This window comes from Melanostigma gelatinosum, assembly GCF_949748355.1.
Source record: "Melanostigma gelatinosum genome assembly, chromosome: 16".
NCBI classification, from domain to species: Eukaryota; Metazoa; Chordata; class Actinopteri; order Perciformes; family Zoarcidae; genus Melanostigma; species Melanostigma gelatinosum.
Window position 1 is genome coordinate 10,902,583 of NC_136649.1, and position 22,462 is coordinate 10,925,044.

At 43.4% G+C, this 22,462-nt stretch overlaps 2 protein-coding genes across 2 annotated transcripts in view; both read left to right on the forward strand.

The window, feature by feature from the left end:
* sptb (spectrin, beta, erythrocytic) overlaps nucleotides 1–22,462 on the forward strand; it is a 41,870-nt gene that overhangs the window by 7,914 nt on the left and 11,494 nt on the right. Inside the window, exons 3-22 of the mRNA XM_079287341.1 lie at nucleotides 7,006–7,157; nucleotides 7,268–7,441; nucleotides 9,920–10,017; nucleotides 11,135–11,215; nucleotides 11,373–11,488; nucleotides 11,628–11,740; nucleotides 11,831–12,018; nucleotides 12,829–12,946; nucleotides 13,573–13,731; nucleotides 14,589–14,891; nucleotides 14,981–15,131; nucleotides 15,646–16,516; nucleotides 16,734–16,871; nucleotides 17,101–17,860; nucleotides 18,078–18,280; nucleotides 19,230–19,320; nucleotides 19,747–19,893; nucleotides 20,350–20,616; nucleotides 20,883–21,107; nucleotides 21,678–21,767. Of these exons, the coding sequence (XP_079143467.1) occupies nucleotides 7,006–7,157; nucleotides 7,268–7,441; nucleotides 9,920–10,017; nucleotides 11,135–11,215; nucleotides 11,373–11,488; nucleotides 11,628–11,740; nucleotides 11,831–12,018; nucleotides 12,829–12,946; nucleotides 13,573–13,731; nucleotides 14,589–14,891; nucleotides 14,981–15,131; nucleotides 15,646–16,516; nucleotides 16,734–16,871; nucleotides 17,101–17,860; nucleotides 18,078–18,280; nucleotides 19,230–19,320; nucleotides 19,747–19,893; nucleotides 20,350–20,616; nucleotides 20,883–21,107; nucleotides 21,678–21,767 (4,445 nt within the window). The remainder of the gene's footprint in view (nucleotides 1–7,005; nucleotides 7,158–7,267; nucleotides 7,442–9,919; nucleotides 10,018–11,134; nucleotides 11,216–11,372; nucleotides 11,489–11,627; nucleotides 11,741–11,830; nucleotides 12,019–12,828; nucleotides 12,947–13,572; nucleotides 13,732–14,588; nucleotides 14,892–14,980; nucleotides 15,132–15,645; nucleotides 16,517–16,733; nucleotides 16,872–17,100; nucleotides 17,861–18,077; nucleotides 18,281–19,229; nucleotides 19,321–19,746; nucleotides 19,894–20,349; nucleotides 20,617–20,882; nucleotides 21,108–21,677; nucleotides 21,768–22,462) is intronic.
* On the forward strand, nucleotides 197–769 carry LOC306789970 (uncharacterized protein; the record flags this gene model as incomplete). Its single annotated transcript, XM_079286077.1, has 1 exon — nucleotides 197–769. One exon carries the CDS (start codon nucleotides 197–199, stop codon nucleotides 767–769), a length of 573 nt encoding a protein of 190 aa, XP_079142203.1.

A 22,462-nucleotide genomic window follows, 5' to 3' on the forward strand; every position in this document is an offset into this window, starting at 1 on the left:
GCATAGCATCATCACGGCAGCAGTGAGGAGAGAGTGAGAAAGAGAGAAGAAGGAGGGAGGGAGGGAGCAGGAGCGAACACAAGAGGGATCGGGAAAGGAGGACAGAGAGCCAAGAGACAGAGAAGAGGAGAGACACGGAGTGCCAAGCTCCTCTGCTGGCTCCAGGCTGCCTTGTTGTTCTTTGGGGGGGGTCAAGATGAGCAGCCCGTGCCTGCTGCGTGCTGCCCCGATAAGCCAACCCCGGCTCCGAGAGGTCAAGATCAGCCTGAAGGCCAGCAGCAGGGAGACCACATCCATCCGGGGCAGCAGCGGAGGGACCAAGGAGGCTGCCAGCCGACCCTATGCAGAGAAAGATTCCCCCGTCCGGGTCGGCATGAGCATCAGCCGGAGCAGGAGCACCCCGCCGGTCCACCGGACCCAGAGAACCGAAAGCAGGAAGGCAGCGAGGGGAAGCAGCAGCAGCAGCAGGAAGCAGCAGGAGCCTGAACACCACCCAGAGAGCAACGGCTCTCTCCTGCACATCCCGGTCGCCGTGGCGCCCGTGGGACTCTGCCCCTTCTCTTCGTCCTCCTCCTCGTCCTCCTCCTGCACCCCCAGACGCCAGCGGCCCTCTCACCCTCAACCTGCCCCTGCCCTCCTCTCTTCCTCCTCCTCCTCCTCAGCTAAAAGTATGAAGCGGGCGCGCTGGCTGAGTTACAGCACCTCCAACATTTGTTTCAACTCCATCCTGGATGGACGCTTCAGGCAGTTGCAAGGTACAGGGTCCTGATGGACGAGCTGCGTGTGTTTGTGATGTGTTTTCGGAGAGAGTTTGTCCACCCCCCCGCTGCCTCTCTGATGAGACAGAGAGAGATAACACTTTTACAATCATGCCCCTCCCTTCCCCAACTTGTGTTTGTTTAGACCGGGTCGGGATCGCTGGGAGCTCGAGCTGTGATGTGAGCAAGTGTTAGTTTCCCATCCTGGAAAAAGGTAGCAGCGAGAGTGTGAGCTTACAAAGCGGTGTCCCTTTTATTGAATGTATAGGGTAGTCATTTATTTATTTCCAGGAAGCCGTAGCTCTGCCCCAATTGTTCACTGACTTGGCTTTGAATAATTCATAGGCAGACTCCGAAAAAGGTTGTGATGTTTTCCCTTCCAAAGGTAGTGTTATGCACTCTTAGGTGCTCCTTTTTCTTAAAATAACTTACATATTCATCATTTCAGCTTGTCACCTACACTCCATATGGCCCTTACTCTTCACAAACTGTTTCAAAGAACAAAGCATGAGTGTGTTTTCATCCTAACCTCCTTTTGTACCTGAATGATTGCATTGGCGGTGTTAAAAAAAGAATCAATTTCTCTGGCGGTTTAACTTCTTTCGGAGTATGTTATTGAGGTTTTAAGTGAGAGGTTTGCCGTCACTGTGGATTTCTGTTAGCTTGCACTATGCAATCCAACTCCCCGGTGACAGGAGTGCATTAGCGAGAGGAGGAAAATGGAGAAGACGATGCAGGAACAGAGAGGGAAACGTGCTTTTTTTTCCTGCCTCTGCTAGATTTCAAGTATAGACTGATTCTGAAGACTGCAGAGTCAACTGATACGTGAAGCGGTAAACTTCTCAAGCTCTCCCAAATTAGAGTGGCTACTCGGAGCCAAGTGTATTGATCCACCGATTGCATGTCATGGAATTTTATTTACTTTTTCTTTACTCGTTATTCGGGAGATCCGGTCAACACTGCAGCAGAATGAAGTTGGACAGAACAACAATAGCAGAAAAACACGACTGATAAATAGAGGAAGACAGGGGAACAGTCAGTGCGTTGCGTTCATTGATTTCAACCATTCATCCGTTTTCTTATGTCTTTCTTGGAATTTGACACACTCATTTGTGTTGACTATTTCTGCTGCCCTGTTTGCAAAAAAAAAGTTTTTTTTCCATCTAGTTGTTTTTTGTGACATGTTGACCTTTAACCTTTTGGCTTCTACCTCCTCTGGGTCTGGACACCTTTTCTTCCGCTGTTTACTGTTTAAGAATACAATCCCTCCATGAGTTTGACCCTCAATTTATTGTGAACTGAAGCAGTTGTCAAGTTTTGCAGTTCATACGCTCCTTTTGCATCTTTTTTATGAAAGAGTCATTTAACATTGCACCCCTTTAAGATTGTTGAAGTCACGATGGACATTTATCAAGATCGATGCCGCAGAAGCAGAGATATCGTCTTTTTTTCATGCCACGCATTCGTCCTCTTTCTTCATTACCCATAATTTAACTCTACTGTTAAGAGTTAGGTTGGAGGGTTGGGTGTGTTATGCTAGTAGCGGCTAATGTAGCCTTGATGCCGCTATTCTCAAGCAGAGATGAGGAGCAGGTTGAAGTGGCCCCAACTGACTCAAGTGACATCATTTAAGGCAGTTTTTTCAAATTTCACAGAGCTCCGTCTGAAGATACAAAATGCTTTTTACAACTTTTTTTCACATTTGCAAAAGTACTCTCCAACACCTGTAAACAGGCTTTCATGGAGCGCAACTTTAGTCCTTACGAGTCAAAATACTGGTATGTTTTGCTCTTTACGTCATCAAGCAACCTTGACGGCCTCTAATGTGCGTTAATCTGATGTTTAGCTGCTGCACAATGTGAGTCCATTTCGCAAAAGCTCAGGCAATTCATCTTGAGGAAGCGTGTGAACAAAGCCGACAGAGGAGATGTTTCATCTAAGCTTTGGGACAGGCTTATTAATCAAGACATTGTGTCATGGCTGCAAGACAGGTAGCTCTGGCAGGTCCATAACTCAGGTAGCATGTACAGGGCCACATCCAGTATGAGCTGACTGTGGGAAAAGACGGATCAGGCAGCATACAGGGAAAATCCATCAGCATGAATAAGTCATTGGGCTTTTTACTGGAGTCAGAGAGTGGATGAGGGATTACACAGTAAAATCATGTGAAACAGAAGAATGCTTAGTAAAGCTGGCATTGATATGCAAAGAGAAGAAGTTGGAAAAGGAAAGCTGCAAAACAGTGTCAGGAAGGTTGGAAACTGTGTATGACTGCTGCACTTGCTCAAAAATATTTAATTCATGTGAAAAGGCTGTACGGCAATGGTAGCTTCTGTTGCAGCACCACAAAGTACAACCCGACATTAAACACAGTAAAGTTGTGGTCGGACCGTCGTATGAAATATTCCTGCTCCTGTCATATTTATGAACTGCACGTAAATGTGCAATGTGTAAAAAAAGCCGGGCCTCCGTTTCAGCGCTGCCATGACTAAAGTGAAAACCAAGTTAAAAAACATTTTAGCTTTAATTTACATTTAATTTCAATTAAAGACTAAATACTTAGAGGAAGTCAATGTGTGTATTATTGTGCTTGAACACTCAAATAAGCTCAGAAATGTTATCTGTAATTTGAACGTACCATCATATATTATAAAACCCTGTGCGATATTGAATCTTGCATAATTCATAGTTTGGATATCATTTAGATTTTACTGCAACTGGAGCGTTGAGGTTAAACAGAAGTTCGTCTCCAGACTTAACGCTGAGGGCTTTGTTCAGCAGCGAGTGAACACACAGAGCTGTTGTCACATTGAGCTTGTTGAACTACTCATCTGGAGCAGCAATCCTCCTTCCTCTCCTCCCCCTCTGGTGTCTCCTAAAAGGGCCAGGAGCATCAATGTGCACTCTGGCTCCTCTCAAGGTCTTGTGACGTGAGACGATATGGGAGGACCATGTGCACGTTTCGGGGATGTACTTTAATTGTCCTCCACTGTCTGCACTGTGAAGTCCTCTTGAGGCAGCACCTTAAATGGTTCAGAAAGCATCCGGCACATAGAGCTGTCTTGTTGATTTTTTTCTCCTTGCTGACGGATGATGATGTGACACTTTGTGCTAAATCAACACTGACACTCCAGTTGGAGCTTTGACTTATTGGCATGTTTTTAATTGACATTACTTTTTCATGGCGTGGTGATCCGTGACGACGTAGCGGAGCGGTGCGTGCTGTTGTTCTGCTGAGGGGAGCAGAAAAAGCATGATTTATTTACTGTACTCTGCTGCACCATGTGTTTTACATACAATGACCCCTGGTTTCTTCTCTTTGATCAGGCTCAGAATGGAGCGGGAGCCTTTTTTGGTGCTTACTGTGCCATTTTTAGATACTGTAGGTAATATATCTTGTTCTATTTTCCTAGTTCGGTCTCTGCAGATTAAACCTGAAAGCCTGCATCACTCTCACTCTCTCCATTACCTTCTTGCTGATCCATCTTGCCCTCGATTGCCTGGCCTCCTTTTCTCTTCCCATCCTTCTTCACCTTTGCTCCAGTCTCTCCTCCTGCCTTACTGTCTCCTTCTTAACCTTTAATCCCAGATCTTTAACTCCTTCTCCCTCTTCTGTTCCTCCTCTTTAGCCTGTTCCTTGCTTGTTCTCCACCGCCCCGGGGCCTGAATCATTTATTACACAAGTCATTAAGGATGCAATCCTTTGCACTCGCGTAGTTTGAAGTCATATTTGGGTTGAGGAATAAAGAGGGCAAACTGTAGCAGGCAGACCAAGGGGAAGTCTGAGGGTAAAATGTCTCATCACCAGCGGTTGACCTGGTAAACGTCTGTGTGTATATGTGAGTGTGAGGGGCTGGAGCCGGAGCCGTGGGTGCGATCCTGTAGTCAGCTCCGTCCTTCTGGCCTCCTTGCTCCAGATTATTCTAGAACTCTACTGAGAGCGTCAATGAAGAACGACTCGGCCTCATCGAATGAGTATTGCCTCGATCGTTCATTTGGCCCGACAAGATGTCAACAGGTTGTTAAAAAAGCCAAAGTTGCGAGAGCCAAAGGTGATGTCAAAGTCCTGTTTGTTATGATCAATGAAAAGAACAAAAGATTTTTGTGAATTTTTACAGAAGAAATTACTTAAAATAAACAACATTGTCACAAACCGGGCCGAACGGCCATGACAAAAAAAGGGAGACGCATTCGATGAGACGGTTGATTCATTATTTATTTCATTTAAAGTAATGAAAAAGACGAACATAAACAAACAGTGACATGTGAAGTCAGTCACTTCAGCAGTGTACGTGAGTGGGTGCGTGTAAAGTGTATATGCAGTGTTGCCTAGTGTAGAAACAAACCACAACCGAAGCCAAAATGGGCGTCTCAGTGTTGTTAATTGCCTCAGGTGTCCCACTCTGCCTGACGATCCTCTGCCACACCTGCAAGGAAAGCAGCCACACAGGCAGACAGGGTCGTCGCAACATATTATTAAGATTTTTGCTGACTAATTGTTTCAGCTTTAATACACAGTCAAAAAAAAACAAATCTCATTTCTAGACCTAGATCAATAATCCACTGGGCTGTTATAAGCTTATTGCAGATATATCGCTGTTGGTGCATATGGAGGCCGATGGGTAACAATAAATTGCAGTTGAGAAATGCCAATAATACATTTAAGTGCTGCAAAAACGTTTCTTCACAGAGATGCACTGACAAGTTGATTTCATTGTAAAATGTCATGCTGCTTTATATTCTGTGATTAACTTTTAATAAGAGGTTTTAATCATGCAGGGCTTTTTATATGCTGACTTAATGCAGATAAAACCCCCCAGTCACAAGCACACACCCACTCACACCACCCCTGTTCCCATCCTCGCATGAAGTGCGTCCACAGACAAAATAAACAGTGTGTAGTACATCGGGTCATGCTGACATACGGTCCCGTCAAAATTGGTTTTTATTTTTTGCTGCTGAGTAGGAGGCACATCTGCCGAGCACCGAGATATAATCTCTAAGTGTGAGCCCGGCAAGATGTGTCACCATCGGATAACAAAGGGATACATAAACAAGTCATGTAGAGAAAGAATAGGAGAATAAAATGCACACAAAGGAGGTCTGACGCTCGTACTTTCCGCTTGTCATTCCTGAGCTTTCAGTGGAGGAATTTCTGCATATATATATATATACTGTACACATATATGCTTAACTGTGCAGAGACCTTGTTTACTTTTTATGCATGTGATGTTATTATGCAGCACCACTTCTCTGTCTACTCTGCGAGGAGGATGAGGAGACTTGGATCGTTCAAGTAAAGCTTCTCCTCGGGGAGTGTCTGTTTCGTGAAGACATGTATCGCATTTGCAGCAGGTCTGTCTACATAAATACTGAGGTCACATATTAGCAATCCCGTCAAGCATCTCATACAAATGAGGGCTCCACCGCCGCCGATAATCGAGCTAAAGGTCAAAACTTCCTGCATTTTAACGCAGTAGTTCATTGATTGATGTATAGCTCTGATTCCAATAGAAGTAAGACCAGCGGAGTAGCTCTGCTTTAAGAATATGTCTCTTGTCCATCATGTTTCCTTTGATGGTTTCCATTCATGCTTTCTATCAGGTTCTGTAGTGTTTTGCATGCTATCTGCGTAGAGAAGTGTCAGCGTGGATCTGCTGTGTCAGGCAGCTTCTTATCGTCTCCAGCGTGAACTAAATACTTCTGCTACGGTGGAGTTTTTGAACCAGCAGCAGCATCTCTGAGTTCTGGCTTGTCTTAGATGTCGCCCTGGGGCTCTTGCTCCTGTGGTTGAGTGGTTGGGGGCCTTTTAAAGGCCCCTTGTCTCATAATCATTCCATGGTTATGTAAACCATATTTCTTGGAGGCAGACCCGATGTGAAGTTAGAAAGACTATTATTGGGTGAGTTGGATTAAATAAGTGATGCCACAGAATCATTTTTGATTTTATGTTTTTGCTTCCGCCAAAACTCACCGGCTAACATACATAACTGCTTATAACTGCTGTATTTTCTCAGTAAGTGGCAAGAGTGCACAGCTTAACTCTGCACTGGGGATTCATTTAACCAGTAAGATTGCTCTGTTTCCCGAAGAAATTCAACCCAGGGTCCACCATCTATCTGAAGAGGCCTTGAGCGGGACAGTTAATCCCCAACCAGCTCCAGTGGTGCTGTTCCGCAGATGTGAAGTTATTTCATTATTCATGGAACTCATGTTTTTCCTTCTTTAACTTTCTGCTCCCTTCCAGATGAGCGCGAGGCGGTTCAGAAGAAGACCTTCACTAAATGGGTCAACTCGATCTTGTCCCGGGTCGGCTGTCGCATCTCTGACCTCTACCTGGACTTGCGGGACGGACGCATGCTCATTAAACTGCTGGAGGTGCTGTCCGGCGAACGACTTGTAAGAAGCTCCCTGGCCAAGTCTTACATTTGTATCTGTTTCTCTCTTGTGGTCACTCTCGCCTTCATAATTTCCCCTTTCCATGTTTTCTTTCTCATTTCTGTCGTTAGCCAAAACCCACTAAAGGCCGAATGCGTATCCACTGTTTGGAGAATGTGGACAAGGCCCTGCAGTTCCTCAAAGAGCAGAGGGTCCACCTGGAGAACATGGGCTCCCACGACATCGTCGACGGAAACCATCGCCTCATCCTCGGCCTCATCTGGACCATCATCCTTCGCTTCCAGGTAAACTAAGACCTTGGCTACGCTGAACGCTCACATTTAGCTTTATTTCCTTATTTTTGCTGATTTGAATCGCGCAAAACCTGAAGATGTTAAAATAAAAAGAAGACAATACAACAGGTTGCAGAAAGCATTTTGATCTCTCTCTCTCTCGCTATTATGATTCTGTCACAGGCAAAAGGTTACATTTTGCAATATATATATATAATATATAACAATATATATATATATATGCTCCTCATCACAAAAGGATAACACTTTATTGATGCCCAGAGGGGGAACTAACATGTTACTGCAGTAAAAGAAACAGATACAAAACATACAATACAATTAATGATTATAATTATTATATAAAGCACAAAATTCACGGTTCGGTTCCATACGACACAGTGGTGCCGCGGTCCGGTACGTTAGAAATTCCAGAGAAATTTCCTTGATTTTAAAATATCTTTACTTATTAAAACTAAAATCATGAAAGTACACGTTCTTTTTGACTTTGAACAGCGATGGATTCATTTGTGTAAGGAAGCTGCAGCAACTCCTGTTTTGTCTTCAACACATGGGGCTGCAGTTGTGCTTGTGCAGAAGAAGGTTCACACTCTCTCTGATCTTTTGCTGTGAGGCCAGAGATCTGCTGCACTGCTCCCGGAGAAGCTGGATACATGACATGCATAGCAAAGCATCCTATCTGTGGCCCTGAACCAGCAGCTCCAACGCATTCACTATAGTCATGGCATTGTCAGTCGTCACAGCTGCATTACCTCGCTCCACCTTCCACTACTTCTGTCATCTCTTGGGCCAAATCCTCTCAAGGGGGCGTGTCTGAAGAATGGCTCTTCATCTCCCGTTCAGTGGGGAGGTAATGTGCTGCCAGGGAGCTTCGTGTCGCCCGTGACGTCCTGCCGGCTGTTGTTGTCGGACATTTGATGCTCTATTCGGGCTTTTGCTTTCCTGTACATAACAGGAATGAGGGTCCGGCTGAAATGGGCTCGTGGCGGAGTAGTGCCACGGGGCTCAATAACATTATACGCATGTTCGTAAAGCAGCTGGTGTGTTCCACTACAGAGTAGGGTCTCGTGTCCGCGGCTGTAAATGTACCCCTCGCCGTGGAGATTGCTTTACGCTGCGGGCAGAGTTTTGTAGCGTGTGTGCTACTCTTGGTTTGTTCCTGGTGAGCTAGTTCAGCACTAACGTGCATCACCGGAGGACAATGTTTTTCTTCCGTGGTGGGAGTGTCGCACAGCACGCTGCCTGTTACGCTGCCTTGTTGAGCGCAGTGGCACAATTTAAGCTGTATTTTATTTTCAAAATGCAATCGTATTATTGCATGTGTACCGAACCGAAAACCTCGTATATTGTTACACCCTATTATATATATATATATTTTTTTTTTATACATATATGTTTTTATATGCTGTATATATTTATTTACTTACATTTATATTATGTCTCACAGAAAAATATGTCACCATTGCATTTCTGGTCTGAAAACACACAATGTTATTTAACATGTGTATCACAATCCTCATATAACACGAGGAGCTGGTCGCCTGTGCAGCCTGGCCACAGTTAAAATATGACTGTAATATAGTTATTATGATGTGGCTGCACGTATATACATTATATACATTAAATCAGAGTACATTAAACCTGTTTTTATTTACATCTAGTGTACAACCTGCTGTGTTTGATAGACCAGTCTCCGACTAACTGATTGGTCTGATTTGGGTGTGTATGCATGCAGCACAGAAATGGCAGCCTTGGGATGATTTTGGCTTTATTTTTCCTCGAATGAGATCGCTTCAGGTTCCAGAGCCATTGTTATCTGCTGTAAGAAGCACATCCAGAACATCAGAACATCTGTCAGACTGTTTTTTATATCTTCCTGGAGGGGGCATATATTTATTTTTAATTTGACAGCAGCTCTGTTATTTTTAGACACGTTAGTTCAAACAATATGGCCTCCTGCATTATTCAGCCTTTTCAAACAAAAAGAAAAGAAAAAGACAGGAGTTGACTTGGTCTTGTCTGTATCTGTTCAGTCTTTATAAAGCAAGGAGAGGCTAAATTTAGATGTCTCTCAGGGCCCGTCTCTCAGATCACATCACTGCTCTAATTACTGGCCCACTGTGTGGGAAAATAAGAACGTCAATAATTACCACCTTTCCTTCTATCAACTGGATCTTTGGTTTAGATTTGTGAGAATCCAGTCGGTGAATAACCGATGATTTATCACTTGATAACTTTTGTTGTGCACCAATGAAAACCTCCTCGTAAGCTATAATAAATCATGTATTTCAAAGGGGTATTTGTGCCACTTTGCCAAAATGTTTCCCTGCTGCTGCATCCTATTAGTGAGATGTTACTATCAGTTAAGTTTTTGTTCTCTGCGGAGAATTGTTCTTGTTTGATTGCAAACCTCACAGTCATTAGTTACGCTTCATTATTCATCATCCAGCTGTGCTTGTTGTTTTTAATCAGATCCAGGACATTGTTGTGGAAACGGGCCAGGCGGACCAGAAGGAGACGCGCTCAGCCAAGGACGCTCTTCTTCTGTGGTGTCAGATGAAAACGGCAGGGTAAGTGGAATTTGTGAACTTTAGCATCCCCGAGCTGTTGTGAATAACCTTTGGGAATTAGTATGAGAATCAACTCCTGTGCACAGCTGTACAACTTTTAGTTGAAGATATTATTGTGTGTGTGTGTGTGTGTGTCTACCTGCACCACTCTGTGCTTGTATTTGTGTTCGTGTTCTGGGTTCTTGTTTAAAGGATTCATTTGTGATGTAAAGAGTATCTGAGCATCTTGAAAAGTGTTTTGTGAAGAACATTGGCCACTATTCTTATTATTCACGTTTTAAATGGTTGAAAATGATTTGCAATAAGCAGTCACAATCACATTTTATTATACTGCAGTCTTGATATGAAGATTCAATGTAATCAAATAGGGCCACCCAAAACCACAGTTTAGATGTTTTTCCTTTTTTCTTCAAGAAATAGTTTGGTGTGTTTGGAAATATAATTACTGGCTTTTTTTTTTTTTTTTTACAAATAGTTAGATGAGAAAATCAATGCGAAGGTACTGCTAGGAGACAGTTAGCTTAGCTTAGCATAAAGACTAGAAACAAGGGTGAACAGACTGTCCAAAGGTAACACAATCCACCTCCCAGCACTTCTAAAACTCACTAATTAGCATAATATTTGTGTCATTTGTATAAAAACAAATGTTTTACGAGAGCTTCTGTGATGTTGGGCTGATTTTCTTACCCCGGACAGAGCCATGCTAGCTGTTTCCCCCTCTTTCTAGACTTTATGCTGACCTGAGCCAACCGGCTGCTGGCTGTAGATTCTTATTTACCATACAGACATGAGAGTGATATTGATCTTCACAAGTCTCTGCAAGAAAGCAAATCAGATGTTAAACTATTCTTTAAGCTTATAGGTCGTCGTGATTTGCTAGCATCCAGTTGGAATATGTCATATTTCAGAATCCATGTCTCTCAAATTTGTGATCTTTTGAACAAATCACAAAATTCCACGAAATGTCCGAGTCTGCTCGGGCCTGAAGCTGCAGAAATAAGCTTGTTGCACATGTTGAGAAGCAGAACAGATCCCAGACATTGATTTAAAACAGGAGCTCTTCCCAGCAATGTCCCGTATGTTCAGTCAATGACGTCCCCTGCCTGTTGTTTTGCAGATATCCCAATGTCAACATCAGAAATTTCACCACCAGCTGGAAAGACGGCATGGCCTTCAACGCTCTCATACACAAACACCGGTAAGAAGAGATGAATGGCCAAATCCACTCTCACCAGCTCTGCCATGTAAACACTCATGAAACCCGTCTGCTCAGTGTCTCTCCTCCTCATTCTGCTTCATCTCTTTCACTGTCTCATTTTCCTCTTTTGCTCTCTTGCTCCATCTTTCTCTCTCAGGCCAGATCTGGTGGAATATAACAGTCTGAAGAGGTCAAACCCGTCCCACAACCTCCAGAGCGCCTTCAACGTAGCTGAGCAGCAGCTTGGCGTGACCAAGCTGCTGGACCCCGAAGGCGAGTGACCGCCGGAGGCTGTGCCTTCATGTGGAACTAAATGTTTATGAGCTTTAAGCCTGGTGGAAAAAAAGACCTCAGGACCAGATATGGTCTCTGGCTTGGCTGTGACTGACTTGTCTGCCGTTTTGTTTTGTAGATGTGTTCACAGAGAACCCAGATGAGAAGTCTATCATCACGTACGTCGTGGCATTTTACCACTACTTCTCCAAGATGAAGCAGCTCGCTGTCGAGGGCAAGAGAGTGGGAAAGGTAAGATGGAAAGATGACGCACACTTGTGACGGATTTGTTGACATGAAATTGTTGCCGCTTCTCAGATTGTCTCTGACCTCCTCCTTCAGGTTCTGGATCACGCCATCGAGGCAGAGAAGACGATTGATAAGTATGAGACGCTGTCGTCAGACCTGCTGACGTGGATCGAGCAGACCATCGTCGTGCTGAAGAACCGGAAACTTGCCAACTCGCTGACTGGAGTTCAGCAGCAGCTTCAGGCCTTCAACACCTACCGCACGGTAGAGAAGCCGCCCAAGTGAGTCGAGCCGAGACACCTTCCCATTACATTGCACTCTGTTCTGTTTCTGTTCTCTTCGTCCAGTGCTTTTTAATCTCCAAGAAAAAAAAGAAAACACAACTCACCGTGACAATATTAAGAGAATTTCATAAAATATCAGAGTTACAATAACAAACAAAACAAAACACAACACAGAAAGCCTCCACAAAAAACAACACACCTTCTAAGCAAGTGGATTAGAGTTGTCTGGGAAATTTAGAAAGAACCCCAAACGTAATAACTTTTTCATTTTATATTCAGTACAATACATACGTCTAATGCATTTTGACTTTTGAATTTTTACTGTTTTTACACAGATGTATTTAATTTATTTTGTCATCTGTAGACCAACATACAAACTGGAAACAAATGTTAGACCCATTGCTAATAAATAAATAAATAAATAAATAAATAGATAAATAAATAAATAAATAAATAAATAAATAAATAAATAAATAGATAAATAAATAAATATAATTAGACATTAGATAGAAGTGGAACAATTATAAATAAACTACTTATTATTTTTATTATTATTATTTTAATAAATTGTACAGTTATAATAATGAAGATTAGAATAGACATACATTGATAAATATTTTTTGGAAAAAAATAATAAAAGGGACAATCAGCAAACACATGAGTCTTCAAATTAAGGTGGATGTGGTTTAAACCTGTGGGCATCATGCAGGGATTGTACAAGAAGAGAGCTCTTCCTCATATGTAAAAACAAAAAACGTGTACACCTCATTTGTACCTTTTTGTGTGACTTGTGTTTTTTTTTTTCAGGTTCCAAGAGAAGGGAAACCTTGAGGTGCTGCTTTTCACCATCCAGAGTCGTATGAGGGCCAACAAACAGAGGGTCTACACGCCTAAAGAGGGAGCCCTGGTGGCAGATATCAACAGGGTGAGAAGGATGTTTTTTCCCCTTCTCGATTCATCCTCAGTATATTTTCTTGATTCATCATTTGGTCTATAAAATGTCAGAAAATAACAAAAAATAGCCAACCACAATTTATATAATCCCAATTAAATGTCTACAAATAGCTTGTTTTGTCCAACCAACAGTCCAAACCCCAAAGATGTTCAGTTTATTATCATGTAAAATGAAGAAAAGCAACAAAAACATTCCCCAGAATAAAACAATTAATACCACTTGATTACTTGACGAATCACATTATACGAGTAATATAATAAGAGACTGTAAAATAAAAGCCATCTCTTCCAGAAAATAATGGCCTGACAGCACCACAGGCACAAAGACATAAAGCACAGGACGGGTTAGGATCTATCTCCCTCTGATGAGGCTCAAAATTAGATTCGTCACGCAAATATATTCAACATTTTCCAGTTTTTAAGATTTGCTGTTGCTTTAAATCATTTTCAATGTAATACCAGTTCAGGAGCTGACATTGACCTCTTACATCTTTATGGATGGGATCAAGCAAAGAACTTCATGACTGGGAAATAGGAAGGAATCACATTGCTATTACCCCCCCCCCCCCCCCCCCCCCCCCAATCATCTGTGTGCAGGCCTGGGAGCGTCTGGAGACGGCGGAGCACGAGCGGGAGCGAGTCCTGAGAGACGAGCTGATCAGACAGGAGAAGCTGGAGCAGATGGCGAGGAGATTCGACAGGAAGGCTGCCATGAGGGAGACCTGGCTCCAGGAGAACCAGAGGCTAGTGGCTCAGGTAACACATCCACCACAAGACCGTGGATATTATATGATGCTGTTAGCTGACATTTGTTCTGAGGTGTCTCTTGACAAAACCTTGACCTCAATTAGGCTATACCCAGTTAAATGAAGTTAAAACCTGATAATTGGTGATGAGAGATAAACAGCTGAGACAGGTTGCCAGACAAAAATAGAGAGATGACACCAACTGAAAAGTGTCATTCGCAAGTAACAAATAGCTTTATGTCGCACAAAAAGTTAGTTAGAAGAAAGTAGATATTTAGGAAAAAGATGAAAGTCAAAATCATCACAATAATTATTCAAGTATTGACATTACTGTGCAGTCTGGAAGCTCTATGTAACTGTTTTTCAATGATTTGTTTGTTGTTTGTCTCGTGGACACGCAGGAGGATGCACATTCATGATGCGTCCTGCCAATGGTTTCACACTGTTACACAGGTGGCGATAATAAGCCAAGATATGCGCCAGCAGAGGCTGTAAAAAGGGTAGAAGAAGACTGCGAGCTATAGTAAACATGAATGTAAACAATGCCAGATTTGAAATACTCAACTATCAGCTTTGCAAATGTTTTGTGAATACGGAAACACACTCAGCGCATTTAATGGAGCTTCAAAATACATGTTGGTGAGAACCACTGAATGTAAACATAACGTTTGTTTGTTTAGAAGAAAAGTCCACAGGTAGTTCTAGTAGAAGCAGCAATGTAAAAAAAAACTAGTAAAAGATACTCTGATTCTCCTTTGACAAGTACAATCAAGGTATTTGCAAAATCTACCTTCAGCTTAAAGTTTTAACCAATAAAACCAGAAGGTTTCTTGTCTCATGAACGGCTCTCCGCTCCCCTCTCCTCAGGATAACTTTGGTTACGACCTGCCAGCAGTGGAGGCAGCGAAGAAAAAGCACAATGCCATTGAGACGGACATCGCTGCGTATGAGGAACGCGTTCAGGTCCTGGTGGACATCTCAAAGGAGCTGGAGTCAGAGCGATACCATGACGCCAAACGCATCGACGTGCGGAAAGATAACATCCTGCGCCTGTGGGACTACCTGCAGGAGCTGCTGAAGGCTCGCAGGGCGCGTCTGGACAAGAACCTGACTCTGCAGAGGATCTTCCAGGAGATGCTGTACATCATCAGCTGGATGGATGACATGAAGGTACAGCACAAGATGCATTATTCATCAACTACAACATTTATTTTCGAGACACTAAACTGATCAGATTGCTCTTTCCTCCTTTTCTTCAGGCTCGACTTATGTCCCCTGACTTTGGGAAACACTTGTTGGAAGTTGAAGATTTGTTACAGAAACACGCTCTGTTGGAGAACGACATCGCTCTGCAGGCGGAGAGAGTGCAGGGCGCCAGTGCTGCTGCTCTCAGGTTCGCCAACGGAGAAAGTGAGTGCAGTGGCTCGTCGTGCACCTTGCTCCTGGTCTTGTTGGAGATGAGGACACGAAATGGATTGCAGGACATGGACTTTGATGTTGAACCTCATAAGTGTTTGAGCACCAACCAAAATGTGTCTGTTGCACTGAGTACAACTGTGCAAAAATACTGAAAGTTATCATAGGATGCTTTGTCTAGTCATGTTTACTTATTCTGTGATCGGATATTTCCTAATGTTGTATTTCACCAAAGTTCATGAATTCCTGCTTGTGTAAGAAAACAAGAAAACATTTCAACCAATGCCCAAATCATAAATGTGTGATTTGCATCCTCAGTTTGAAAAAGCTGGCAAACAGTACTTGCATACAATTATATTATAATAAAAGAATGACATTATTGAGTACCATTGATATGAATGTTTTAAACAAGCTACTCTATATAACAAACCTATGAAAGGTTAACATTGGCTCAGCAGATATAATATTACATATATACTGATTCTATTGCCCTTCATTTTCTCCCCAGGCTACAGGCCATGTGATCCTCAGGTGATCCGGGACAGGGTGCAGCACCTGGACTTGTGCTACCAGGACCTTTCTGCCCTGGCGGCCCAGCGACGAGCCCGCTTGGAACAGTCTCGGCTCTTCTGGAACTTCCTGTGGGAGCAGGCGGAGCTGGAGAGCTGGATTAGAGAGAAGGAGCACATTTTCTCCTCCCTGGATTATGGCAAGGACCTGACGAGCGTGCTGGTGCTCCAGAGCAAACACAGCGCCTTCGAGGACGAGCTCGGGGCCCGCCGCGCCAACCTTGACCAGGTCTTGGCCGAAGGAGATAAGATGATCCGGGCCAAGCACTTTGGCTCCCCGAAGGTTCAAGAAAGCATGGACGACATCAGGAGGCAATGGCAGCAGCTGGAGGAGCTGGCTGCGTTTCGGAAACAGAACCTCCGGGATACCCAGAGGTTCTTCCAGTTTCAGGGAGACGCCGATGAACTCAAGTCCTGGCTGCTGGACGCCAAGAGGCAGATGAGCAGCGATGATACGGGCCACGACGAGTACACCACCCAGCGGCTAATGAAAAAGCACAAGCACCTGAAGAATGAAGCAATGAAGAACGGAGCCACCACAGATGCTCTGTCCAAACAGGCCAATGCGCTGCCAGAGGAGCTACAAAACACCCCTGATATCCAGAGACGTCTGACGGACATCAGGGACCTGTACATGGAGCTCATGTCGCTGGCTGACCTGAGACAGAAGAAGCTAGATGATGCTATGGCCCTGTACACCATCTTCAGTGAGACGGACGCCTGTGAGCTCTGGATGGGTCAGAAGGAGACGTGGTTGGTGGGTTTGGAGGTGCCTGAGAAGCTGGAGGATCTGGAAGTAGTACAGAATAGGTACACAGAACAAATTATGTCACCATGCAAAAAAAATATTGTTTTACCTGTCTAGATTCAATATTGTAATTCCTAAAAATCTGGAAACAATAGTTCCGCCAGAATGTTCCAAAAGCCCCAAAAAAAGCATTTGTTTTTCCTCCAGGTTTTGTGTTCTTGTGTTAATGTGTCATCTACCTGTTACTTATTTTTAACGAGCAGCTTTTCTTGTTTTCAGGTTGAGCATTCTAGCTCAAGATATGGCAAATGTCCAGTCGAGAGTTGACGAGGTCAATAAAGCCGTGAAACAGCTTGAGGACAGCAGACACCCTCGCACGAAAGAGGTCAAAGAATGTCAGACGCGGCTGAATAAGAGGTGCTTTACATATATTTTCTATTCATTATATATGTATCAAAAATACAATACAATTTCTAATTAATCAGTTACATCTGAAATAAATATTTAAAATGATTCATATTTTTTCACGTTTTCTGTTTGCCCCTGTGGCATATCAAACTACAACTTAGGCTCTTGGCAAGATATAAAACACAAACTAAGATTACATTAAAGTGGTGCAAACATTCAAAACATAATTCTCCTTCAGGTGGGAGGCCTTCAAGGCCATGGTGGAGGACAAGAAGAGGAAAGTGGATTCTGCCGTTAGTCTGAACAACTACGGGCTGGAGTGTGACGAGACAGAGTCCTGGATCAAAGACAAGACGCGGGTGATCGAGTCCACACAGGACTTGGGCAATGACCTGGCAGCCGTCATGACCATCCAGAGGAAACTGTTTGGCATGGAGAGAGATTTGGCCGCCATCGACAACAAGCTTACCTTCCTGAGGAATGAGGCAGATCAGCTGGCTAAGGACCACCCGGAGAACGCGGATGACATCTTGGCCCGCGGAGGGGAGCTGGACGCAGCCTGGGACTCGCTAAAGAAGACCCTGAAAGACAGAGAGGACTCTTTAGGTGAGGTCAGCAAATTACAGACCTTCCTCCAAGACATGGATGACTTCCAGTCCTGGCTTTTCAAGACCCAGAAGGCTGTGGCGTCGGAGGAAATGCCCGCCTCTCTGCCCGAGGCCGAGGAGCAGCTCAGCCTTCATGACGCAGTGCGTGAAGACATAAACAACCACGAGGAGGACTATCACTGTGTAAGGGACACCGGTGCCCAGGTCACCCAGGGTCAGGAGGATGATCCTCAGTACCAGCAGCTGGAGCAGAGGCTGAAGGGGCTGGACCGTGGTTGGGTAGAACTGCAGAAGATGTGGGACAGTAGCAAGAACTTCCTGGACCAGGGTCTGGGCTTCCAGCAGTTCATGAGGGATGGCAAAGCTGTCGAGGCCATCCTCAACAACCAGGTACTGTAGACTACGTAAATTAGGATTATGGCTTGTGTCCAAATTGTGTCTTTAAGTGGAACAGTCCATAGAGTTAGTGTTAGCTTTCTAACGATGGGGCGAGTGATGCTACAGGTATTTCAAACATGTGGTATGGAGGAATACAGCATGGTCAGTTACCACGACGCTGGTTGAGTGTCTCAAGTTTGTCCTTTTCTTTCTTTTGCTTTGTTCGCAGGAGTACACCTTGGCCCACATAGACAAGCCCGACAACTTGGCCGGGGCAGAGAAAGCTTCGAAGAAGCACGAGGACTTTTTGAGCACCATGGAGGCCAACGAGGACAAGATTGACGGCACTCTGCAGGGCGGACAGCGGCTAGTGGACGGCAACAACCTGTACTCTGGGAAAGTGCAGGACAAAATGGCCTCAATCCGAGACAGGTCAGTCCTTGTGGTTTTTGGTCAATATGATTATATTTAGGTTTTGTCAAAAGCGTTATTGAACAAGTAGAAAATGACGATGATATTGTAGCACTTCTGGGAAACTTTGACATGATTTCAACGTTGATCATGAACAGATTTTGACTTAGAGGGGTCTTTGTTGTCTGTTTCTTTCTTTTCCCACAATCGCAGTAATTTTTTGAACTGGTTCTTGTCAGAGAAAATGTGAATTTATATATAACAAAAAGTTCTAAAATTACACTTGAATCAGTGATCTTATTATAAGAAAACATCTTCGCAATAAGACACAACTTACTGCTACTTACAGCGAAGAATAAGACAACATCTCCAGCAAACAATTGACTTGTGGAATTAACTGCTGTCTAATATATTTAAATATGGATTCATATCGGAAACTGGCTCCTACTTTGTTTCTGTACTGCAGTCCTCTAAAATCTAACCGTAATCAACCGTTAGAGACTTTCGCTGTCACATAGTCCAAGATGTAACTTCTAGCAGTTTGATAAATACCGTACAAGCCCTGATCTGATGTAGACAAATATAAATCTTCTTCTTTATAGTTTAAACCAGCTCAGCAGTGGAACAGCTTTCTTATCACTCTATCATTATTGACAGCAAGAAGCAGTAGAGAGAGCATGGGAGCTTGTCCCATTAACTCCCACAGTTCAGCTCGGTAGACGGACGCCCCGATAATGGATATTGATCTTTAAGTGAGAGCTATTCTTCACGGTGTCGCAGAGACACCGATGATGTTTTGGGTTACTGTGTCAGGTATTTGTCTGTGTGACGGAGGAGCTCATAATGATTCACCACCCCCCCCCCCCTCCCTCGTTCATCCTGTTATGTCACAGAGACAGACGTTGAATTAAAACGTGGAGGAAGATGAGTTGTATTTTTTGTAATGTATTTTCTTGTGTTTGATCTTCAGGCAAAACAAAAATAAGAGAAGAGCCCAGGAGGTGTCAGAAAAGCTCAGAGACAACTGCGACCTGCAACACTTCCTGCAAAACACTCAGGATGTGAGTTCACTGTTCACGTAATCACTGGGTAACATAGATCAGTACATTCATTATTAACTTAATTACTCCTTCACTGAGACTTGACACTACAGTGTTGGTTATTGTAGTCAATTTGCAGAACACGCTCTGTGCTGTTTATAATAACACAGTGGTACTTGTCGAGACATTTAATTGACTCAATTTATATCTCCCCTATTTGGGATCGGGGTCCCATTTGGCTAATTGGTAAACGCTCTGTTTTGAAAAGATAAAGAAGTAAATCCTGCTCAAAGAAAGTCACCTCTGCACAAATTAGAAATGCTGACGTCTCCATGACTTTCCCAAGTTTTTGAACCGTGCGTGCTTTGAATCTTCGGTGTTGATTTTCTTTTCTTTTTCTTCTTCTTTCTACTAATCTCTGCTACTCACTCTTCCTCTCCTCTTCAGCTGACCGTGTGGATCAACGAGAAGATGCTGACAGCTCAGGACACGTCGTACGATGAGGCCAGGAACCTCCACAGCAAGTGGCTGAAACATCAGGCCTTCATGGCTGAGCTGGCCTCCAACAAGGACTGGCTGAACAAAGTAGACGAGGTTGGTAATGCTAAGCTTTGCCATGCATGATAGGAAACTGGTTGGTTGGTTGTGATCATCCTGGGCTGTGGGCTGTGCATTTTTCACTAATATTTGACATTTTGTAAAAGATAAATGGCAGATTAATTGATGATGAAAATGATTCTTGGATGCGGTCATGATGTTGGTATAAAACTACTTTTCTGACATAATCTTGGCATATAATAAGAGATAACACAGAATAACAAAATATAATTTCCTAAATGTCATTGTTCCTTTAAAGGTTCTTGTATTGATGAAGCATTGAGTATTGATGAAGTTGTAATGTAAAACCAAAAGATGATGTGCTTAGTTGACTCAAATGATGCAGTTGTAAATCTTATTAACATTTTCTTCACCCACCATGATATTTTCTGCCCAGAGGAGTATTTTGGAAACATCATCATCTTCTCTCTGTGCCTGTTTTTGTGGCTGCAGGAGGGTCAGGAGCTCATGGAGTCCAAGCCTGAGTTTGAGCCCATCGTGAAGGAGCGTCTGGCCAAAGTCCACCAGCTGTGGGACAAGCTGGAGTCCACAACCCAGGAGAAAGCCCGGCTGCTGTTTGATGCCAACCGCTCTGAGCTGTTTGACCAGAGCCTGACCGATATGAAGAAGTGGCTCGGAGGGCTGCAGCAGCAGCTACAGAGTGGCGACAAGCACGTCAAAGACCTGACTAAAGCCAACATCCTGCTCAAGAAGCATCAGGTCTGTCTCTTCAGCACAACAAAAACTTCAGATTCGTTTGCTTGTTGTGGCTGCAATGCACTTTTTAAATCACGTGTAGTTGAATCTCCCCATGGGAGTGAATACATTCAAGTTTTATCTTTAGCTTTTCTGCTTTCTTTGGATTCATTTTGGAGTGAGTGAGCACCTGTGACAGATCAGCATTTGTGTTACCCTCCACCACATCCTGATTAGGCTCTTGAAAGGCTGTTCATCTTTTTTTCTGTTATCGTATCTCCCCGCGCCAGATGACAGAGAACCAGGTCCGTGACCGGGCGCGGGAGCTGGAGGAGCTCCAGGAGGCCTTGAGGAAGCACAGCGGAGGCAGGGAGGACCAGGCGGAGCTCGAGGCCGAGCAGCAGGCCCTGCACAGGGACTTCCAGCAGCTCCTCACACCACTGGCCCAGCGCAAGGGCAAGCTGGAGGCCGTCAAGGCTGTCCATCAGTTCTACAGAGACCTGGCCGATGAGCTTGTAAGCATATGGATCAGAGCAAAATTTAAGTGTTGAAAGTCTGTGCGCTCACAAAATGATTCATAGCACACAATTTGAATAAAGGATGTTACATTTGAAAGGAACAGGATTAATGTTGGCTTTTGAGCGACAGCAAGAGAAAAGCTTTTGGGAAATATTGAAACCTCAATTTCAGAGGGTGTTTTTTCCTGCAAAAATGATAACTTCTTCAGTTGGAAATGAAGTTTTCAATTATAGTCTATATGCACTTAGTATGCAAGACAGTAAGACCATCAGCTCTCTCCATGAAATTGACTCTGCATGTGAATCTGGGTAAAAAGCTTTAATCCCTTACTGGTTTCTCTGCTTAAATCCACTTAGAAATCCACTTCAAGAAGGATTTTTGTTGTTTGAGAAACATTTTATGAAATTCAGTCCAAGAAAGGCAGTCTTCACATTTTTTTGATATTCTGTGTGCATGTGAGATCTGTAAATCTGTTTCTCAACATAAAGCAGTCCCTACTTTTTTCTCTTTTTATTCAGTCATAATCCTCTTCTTCTCCTCCTCCTCCTCCTCCTCCTCTCTCTCAGCTCTGGATTGAGGAGAGGACGCCCCTGGCAATGTCACAAGAGCACGGCCACAATCTTCAAACTGTGCAAATGCTGCTGAAGAAGAACCAGGTGAGGCATTTGTCTGCAGGAACAAGGGTTGTGGGTTGCTTTGCTATAAATTGCTACCTGTACATTCTTAATTTATTACATTATTTTCTTGATCAATTGTTAGGGTCTATAAAATGTCAGAAAATAGTGATAAATGCCCCTCTCAATGTCCTAGAGCTTCCTGTGACTTCTTTAAATTGCTGATTTTGTCCCACCAGCAGTTAAAGCCAAAAGAGATTCAGTTTACAATTATGTATGTCAAAAAAAGACATTTTTTATTACTATTTTTACTTTAAAAATGCTTGAAATTATTTATCAATTGTACTTATACTATGCAGTAAGTTTTCAACTGCCAGTCAAGATGATATTGACTACATGCTATTACTACGACTTTTTTCGATATGCCATACTATGTCGAAAAAAGTCATTAAAAAGTCATCGTATAGCATGTTGAAAGTCATTAAAAAGTCATAGCATGTCGAAAAAAGTCATTAAAAAGTCATCGTATAGCATGTTGAAAGTCATTAAAAAGTCATAGTGTAGCATGTCGAAAAAAGTCAGTTTAGCATGTCAAAAGAAGTCATGAAAAAGTCATAGTATAGCATGTCGAAAAAAGTCAGTTTAGCATGTCAAAAGAAGTCATGAAAAAGTCATAGTATAGCATGTCGAAAAAAGTCATAGTGTAGCATGTCGAAAAAGTCAGTTTAGCATGTCAA